The sequence below is a fragment of the Bombus vosnesenskii genome, unplaced genomic scaffold, assembly GCF_011952255.1.
Source record: "Bombus vosnesenskii isolate JDL3184/JDL3185 unplaced genomic scaffold, Bvos_JDL3184-5_v1.1 scf7180000015689, whole genome shotgun sequence".
Classification (NCBI taxonomy): Eukaryota; Metazoa; Arthropoda; class Insecta; order Hymenoptera; family Apidae; genus Bombus; species Bombus vosnesenskii.
This window is the reverse complement of record NW_022884104.1, coordinates 1,981-10,093: the sequence shown is the minus strand read 5'-3', so window position 1 is coordinate 10,093 and position 8,113 is coordinate 1,981. Positions and strand designations below refer to the sequence as shown.

At 37.1% G+C, this 8,113-nt stretch overlaps 1 protein-coding gene across 1 annotated transcript; it reads right to left on the bottom strand.

Moving 5' to 3' along the window:
• Nucleotides 1–6,978: 6,978 nt before the first annotated feature.
• LOC117241321 lies at nt 6,979–7,593 on the bottom strand. Its single transcript, XM_033507270.1, has 2 exons — nt 7,224–7,593; nt 6,979–7,133 (listed from the first exon to the last, which is right to left on the bottom strand). The coding sequence occupies exons 1-2, from the start codon at nt 7,507–7,509 to the stop codon at nt 6,979–6,981; spliced, it is 441 nt and encodes a 146-aa protein (XP_033363161.1). The 5' UTR covers nt 7,510–7,593.
• Between the last annotated feature and the right edge of the window lie 520 nt (nt 7,594–8,113).

Sequence of the window (8,113 nt, the reverse complement as noted above, 5' to 3'; positions counted from 1 at the left end):
TATTTATTTAGTTAGCTGATTGTTTATTTATTTATTACTATATTATCTATTTATACATGCGGTGATCTGCGTATGTATCATCAGGCCTCTTATTGAAGCGCAGGCGTTAGCTTGATATATTTAGTTTATTTTAGCGTTATATAAATTTAGCTTGATAGATTTAGTTTATTGTAGCTGTGTAGAAATTTCTAAGATAATATTTAATTATGAGGATATTACTATGTGTTGCTCCTAGATACTTATTTATTTATTTATTCGTTATATATGTCTTATTTCTATTATACTGGCTCTTTGTTGACGACTTGGCGAGTTCTTTCGGTTATGATTGGATACATTCGAACGGTTTTGGCTAGGAGGTGGAACCCCAGGCACCCCCTTGTACAGTAGCAGCGACTGGGGCAAAGGCGAACAGCAAGAGGTTGGCGGTTAGTATTGAAATCCCAAGGATAGTGTCGGACATCAGAATAAGACACAACGTCACCATATCGGTTGCACCGAGGATTAGGGGGGACGAGGAAGGTGATCCCTTTAAGCCTAGTAGGAAAATTCAGAGGAGTCCCACGATTGGTGGTAGGCCCGATATTGAAGTAGCGGAAGAATTGGTGGTGTACCGAAACTGGATTGAAATTAGCTCAAGACAAGACGGAGGTGATTCTACTTACCGGAAATCGTATCACAAGGTCAAGGACGTCAATATGGGCAAGTACCTGTTGATGACTAAATAGAAGGTTAGGTATCTTGGGGTGCAATAGGACAATAATAGAAAATTCTCATTACATCTAGGAAAGGTGTGTGTCATGGTTGATACCCTAATAGGAGCGATTAGGACATCGTTGCCGAACGTCAATGGGCCCATCGACTCAGTTAGGAAACTATTACGGAGTGCGGGAGTCGGTGGTGCTTTATGCCACACCGATATGTGTCAAAGCCCTAGCAATACGGAAAAACAATAACATTCCGAAGATGTCGATAGTGATCGAATAAAAGATGAAGGGAAGAGTAGCTCTACTGCAGAGAGGATAATTGGACCAGAAAGCTGATTGACGACGCCTGCATTTTTAATAGAGAACGATTAGGAAAGAGACACACCCAAGATGCTGGGATTGTGATGTCGAAGGTGAAGATGCAGAGCATGCGTTGTTCAATTGCCCCAGATGGGACAATGGAAGTACGTTGTTGGATAATTACGTAGGCGAAATACTGGCAACCAATAACGTAATCGACGTGGTCGTCAATAGCGAGGAGAACTGGGCTAGATTCCAAGGGCTTTGCCGAAAGAAAATGATAGCTCAATCAGGTAGACAAGATAAGGAGAGGAACATGGAGAGAAGAAGGAGAGGATTAACTAGAAGAAGATCATAATAAGATGAGAGGTACACTCAGTAAGAAGACCAACCCTGAAGTAATGCCGAGAGGTGGTTCCAGGGTTGGTTCTTGTACCGATAGAGGAGAGAGACAGAGGAGGGGTTTTTTGGTGGGTAGAGGTGCTATCATCTTGCCAAGTCCCGCATAATCCAGGCGCGCGCTAACGTACCTAGTTATGCGTAACTGCATTCTCCTCTCCTCTCAAAACAAAAAATGTGCAAAATAGGAATGAGTATGGATATGAATTTTTAAATTACTATCTGTCAATAAATATCCACAATTAGTAAATTTAGGTTTAAGATTATATTATATTTGGGTTAATATACAAATGCGAATGATCTTTTACTATGAAATGCATAAAATAAAAGTAGATATCAATTGGTGCCACCAGATGACTTGTTATTTTGCGTGTTAAGTAAATATACCACAAAATTTCAGTTGATATAATAACCGTCACTTGTTGATAAAATATCGTTGATGTTTGGATAAGGTATGTATTTCTGTTTGTTTTAAAATAAAAACAACAGGTTGTAATAGACGTACGATTATAAATTGTAACGTATCGCTATTAAAAATCATTTTTGTTCTTCTGGAAGATTAGGGAAGAATACTATTCTTTGTTTGTATTCAAGTAAGGACAACGAGAGAGTGAGTGAAGCGTAAAGCATTAGAAAGCGTAGGCGAGAATTTATCTTCAGTAACATTAGTGATGTATGCCTGAAAAAGGCAAACGCGTGTAGAATCTGTGGTTTCAGTTTAATGTTTATACCGATGCAGTTATCTCTTCCTGGCAGACGAATAGTGTTTTTCTAACGCCATATTACGTTTCACCTTCTCTGAGTAGAAATTCGTGATACTCGCAAGTTTAATATTTCAAGTCCTGGCATAATCATTCATTGATTCGGTGTAATTAATACTTGGTTAGGTACATGTCGAAATTTGTTTGATTCATTAAGAATGAAAGTAGCGAAAAAATGATTTTGACGGGAACTCTGTTCTTCTATACGAAAAAATGTCAATAAAGAGATATTTTAGTTTCCACTGAAATGAACAAATTATTGAAGGTTTTGAGGATTTCGAATTTTGCAGGAAAACAAGTAGTGCGCAGTTTTTCATGACAAGCGATTTACTCAGTAATTGGAAATAACCAATAGCATTTTTTGTTTAAAAAGAATGGAATTGAAACTAATCAATTATATTATCAAATATATTAGATGCTATTTTAGTACACAGTACTGACTTAGAAGTTGTTGCTAGAAATGCGAAAAAAGGTTTACATTTCATGACATCGACATTGAAAAGGTGGAAAATGTCTCAATTCGACATGTATATTTATCTTTTTGTTATGTTTACCGATTTTTCGGAAACGGCTTGATCAATCGGAATGACACTTTTTGCTCCTTGTAAGACATAATTTTCCGTTGGTTCAGATATAAAATATTTTTCCATTTCTTTTTTGTAAACTATTTTTTTTTTTACAAAAATCCAATTTTTATGTATACAAATTCATCAGTTATTCTGGATTGGATCGAGCTATCGAGATGAAACCTTTTGCATCTTTTAAGAGTAGTCCATTGACTGGTCCCGTTTGCAAAATGTCTCCCTTTTGTTCATTGTTAAGTATTATTATTGCAAAGAATTCGTTATTTATCAATTTCATTTACGTCTGCTCAGTGATTATTCTGCAACTGTTGGTCTGATAACGAGATGATTCTAAAACAACAGCCTGAGCAATTAGTTTGAAATCGTGTTTTTCAACTTAGTCTTCAATTCGTGTTTCCATTGCGCGAAACATTGGCTGGTTGTTATTGTTGCTGTCGTATAAGAGAAATTTCTTGACATATCTGCGTACATCGTATTTTGTCCCTAATATTTCAGAGGTGTACAGCTAAAATAAAATTGTCTTTCACTTGCTTATATTAATTTCTACTGTCCATAAATAGCCATGCATTTTGTCGAATATTTGTTGTAGATGGCTTTCGGATTTTAAAGCTTTATTGTCTCTCGCGCATATTAGTAGGTCATTCGCGAATATTATCGCTTCTTTATTTTTATCGCTATTTGCGCTACAATTTACATCGCTATAAATTAAATAAAATGGGGGAGTTCACGGCTTCTTGTTATGGGTCGTCTTTGATTTTAGATACTTTGTTTAAACTGTTCTGGCTGTTACGTAAAATTGTTTGTTACGTAACATGTTCTAAATTATGACTATTATTTGGTGTAATCTATCTAAGTACTATCCATAGCGCTGCTTGACTTCCGTAAATGGACGAGAACGAGTGTTATTTATATTTCTATATGTCGGAGATGAAAGGACACCGGAACCTTCCCTTTGGAACTTTGGGAAGATCCCTTAACACTGTAACCTAGATTCTACCATAGCCGTAATTAAGCAATTATCGTCATTCAATCCGATTGTATTTTCTCGAGATATGTGACAATGAGCTTCGGCTCGAGGCGACAACCAGTCGCCGAACGTAGCCGCGGTCAAGGAATCAACGTTTTGTCTAACAAAGGTATGGAGTAATCGTGTAGCTCTCGTCAAAAAGTGTTGAAGTGGTCATTACTTCCAGGAAAACTCTACATCTGGTCTTTTTAGTTTTCTCAAGTACTGAAACCATCGAGAGCGTATAGACAAAAGACAGCGACGAAGGCAGACCTTAAACAGTAGACAGGCGACGTTGGCTTCGGGGTTTTCAGTTATAGGGTAACACTGCTAGCGTGCGGATTTGGACCAGTTCAAATTGTATTCTTACTTATAATTACACTTCTGTATGAAAATATATTATCTACCTTACAATTTATCCACGACTTTCTCTGTTTATACATCAAATAAACTCAACAAAAAAAAAAATAGTTGTAGTGGCACTCGACAGTAAACATTCCAACCGTTGCTGTTCGTAGATCACGACATGCAGATCCTCTTCATCTCCACAGTACATGTTCAGCTAGCCTGAGGACCCGTTATAAATCTCAAGATATAGTTAACTAAGGTCCTTCAAACAGACAAACAGTTTTTGTCCCAACTACGAAAAGATAGGGGAAATCTATGTTTCTCACGAACGACGTTTCCTGCTAGCAACTTTCTCTCAACGTCACTTTCCCTCACTTTCCGGACGAAGGCATCTCTCCGCGAATCCGATGATCTCATGTTCTGCGACACACCCCATCATAGTTTTCCTCTGCAGCATCATCACGACGGAAAGTTATTCTCTCGTGAGGTCACATCAGCGAGTTACATAGCGTCTTTACGCTCGGTGAATATTCTACTTTTTAACAAATAGTTATTTTAGTAATACTTGTACCGTAGACAAGCAAGTTGAGTAGAACTTGGACTTTGAAAAAAAAAGGGCATTTTGTTATCCCGCTGACCGCGGATTCGTTATTGAACCTAGGATCATTGTCATTGGCTTCTCGAGTATCTAATTACCACGGTTACTTGTCAAATGCTGTAATAATCCTATTTGCAGTAGTAAATATTGCATAACAATAATGTCTAATCCAAATGAAGATTCGTTTCACGCCCCTAACTCTAGTCATAATGTGAACCCGACATATATATAACATTTATTGCCCGAGAAAATACATATTACACGTATATATTCTTAATAAAGAAAGAATTTCAGTTGGAATGTGGTTTTGGCAAAAGTACCGTTACGCGACGGTATGACGTAGCCATACAATATTTTGTGTCGGATTTATATTTTTAACATTTCAGTTAATGATTGAATTTAAGTCGCTACAAAAGTGACACTTTTCTACAATATTGTTATTCCTTTCTTCAGGAGAAGAATGCGAGAACGAGTGTACTCAATGTGGTATGAGCGTTTGCTGAAGTAACTAGTTTTGTTATTCGATATTACTGTACTAAAAATATCTAAAACCTATAAATGGTATATAATGGTTAAATATGTATTGAGGATGATCTCAGACACTTACATTTGAACCAATTTGGCTTTTCTGTTTAAATCAAATCGGGCAACCGTACATCTGGATCAGCTTTATTAGAAGTTTGCAGCAGAATATTTTTACTTTATTATTTAGTTGTTTGCAGTAGATTCGTGTGTTTGTTCGATTTGAAATCCGAATGTATATCTAAATAGCAAACGACTTTTTTGTGAGGGATGGATATGTTGCTATTGTATCGTAGATATCGTGTAGGCGGAATTGCTTTTTGCATCTGATATTTTGGAAATGTACGGCCCGAACAGAATTGTTTTGAATTCGCTTATATTAATTTGTGATTTCCAAATTATTTTTATTACGTGGTGTGGAAGCTCTCTTTTTCGAGCTTAAGGAAAGAAATCCAGCCAGAATGTGTTGAATGCCCTCTCTAAATCTATGAACACCGCTTCGACGCAATCACTCTCGTCTCTTGCCCAAGAGATATATGATGAATTTGGTAATTGCATGTATCGTTGAATGTTTAAATTTGAAGCCAAATTGGGTGCCCGGAATTAGGTTATTTTCAATGTATATAGTGTTATTTATCATAGATTCGGATACTTTATAAATGTTGAGTAAGAGTCTAATTCATCGGTATAGCTGACAGAATCACTGTTGCTTTTCCTTCTTTTTTTAATGCTACTGCCTTTCTTGTTTTCCAGAATGGAGAAATAGTTGACATTTAAGCAATTGTTAAATATTATGCTGCAGGAGTAGATGTGTGAAAGGTGCGTAAATATAGTAGGTAGGTTCTTTTAAATCAATGTTACCAAATTCGATAATTTTTTTTTATTGTTCATTTTTGAAGGTTAGATCTAACTTATTTTAATTTGTGGAAATGTCAGATAGAATTAAATCTGGATTGTCAACTTAGTATGCGTTGCGTCAGTTTGTTCGTTGTTTGTGCGATTATGCTGGTTACTTGATATATTCTTATGTGGCTATTTTGTGTGTGGACTGTTTCAATGCGTGCTCTTAGTATAGACGATTAGTTTATGACTTCCCAAATTAGCCTTTTTAGGCCCTTTATTTGGAGATACTCAAGGTTTCGTCTATGTAACGCGGAGCGTGCCCATGCGGCCCAGCAGTCACGTACCCCCAAGTAGACTCTGACCGTTTTTCCCATTCGGTATATGCTGAATATTTCAGTTGGAATTCAGTCGTCTTTGCCAATATCCTAAGCTTTCTCCTTATACTTTATAACCATCCAGACAATAAATGTTATTTCTCTATGTTAGTATGTTTAGTATCTCATGGTTTTCGATAATGATTATCTTATTGTCTTCGTCGAATTGTGTGACGGTACATGTCGGCTTTCATGAGTTCCTATTTGTATCCGTTCTGGTTGTGTCAGAGTATATCACTTATGTTGTGGTGTTTTGGGCGGAAGACGCAGTTAATCGATGGTGAAAGTTCTTTGGGTTTTTATTTGGATATGTTTTCCATTCTACATTTCCAGTAGTTTCTTATGAAGTTGTGGTAAGCTTTTCTAATTTCGTATTCACTCTCGTTGTTCCTCTGTTATTCTGCTCTTCTTTTTCTTTTCCAGCAACGCTAGTAATTTTTCACCGTTGCGTTTGATCTTTTATTTTAATGTACTAATTCTTTGTGGGATGATTGGTTCCCCGTGTTACTATCCTTTTTCTTGTTTTTATCTTTTGTGCTTTAGATGATTTCTATAGACATGATTTCTATAGGTAATCCGGGTACGGAATTCGATCTTTCCATGTTTTCGCTTGGTTTCAATAGTACTTTTATGCACTGTACTAGTTCCACTTCGTTTAATTCTTCTGTTATCCGTTTATTCATTGGTGTTAATTCTATGCGAAAAACCATTTGCGTAATAAAAACTAGGACTTTGTTTGAATATAACAGAATTTTTCTGTCAAAATCCAGGAAAAGATACTTACTTTTGCTACGTTTATGACTCCTTTCATATGCTTGCACGGTGTGGTATTTTTCGAAGCAATTGCGTGTATGCAGGGCCGGTTTAACCAAACGAGTGGCATAATAGTACATCGATTCTCTTCTTCTACCTTTGATTTTCCGTGTACAACATACCACACGATCTTTACTTCCTTCTGTGTCATCTCGCCGAATGACATGTAAAAGACCGTTTAGTCTTTCTGCTGTTCCAGAAGATGATGAAGTATTCTTGAGGTCGGCGTCACGAAAATGCCCAATTAATTGACCCATCAAGCGACGTACGAATTGCAAATGCGTTATTTTGTTTTTATTCTTTTTCTTCTGGTTTGCGTTGTATAATAAGTAAGAATTTATTGTTGATATTTCCAATTCGCAAAAAAGTAATTTTCGCCTCCATTTTTGGGACTTTCGTATAAAACGGTATGTAGCTGTTTACTGGTCTGCTTTACACCGCCCATATATTCGTGGCGGCACTCGCCGACGGAACTCTTTTCGATGGCTTCGCGATACAAAGCGCCATATCATGAAAGTGTAAGGCCGACATGCTTCCTACATCCTTCCGTCGAATATTTGGAAGAAGACATACGTGACAACGGTCGCGAACGCCTAACGAACGCGTGCGTGGTGCGGATATCGAGGGGCAAGAAAAGAAATAGTCGTTCGTATTCGAGTTCCTTTCCCGACGTTCCGCGCAGCGAAATTGAAAGGGGCGATCTGAAAAAAGCAGAGTAAACTGGAGTAGTTTTGACCTGTATACCAGGTTCAAAAGGTAATTTAAACGTTTCGGTATAGTTACATGTTTAATTAAGGAACGGTTAACCGGAAAATCTTTGTAGTTGAAAAGCATTGAATTCTGAGTAAAGTTGGCGAGCAG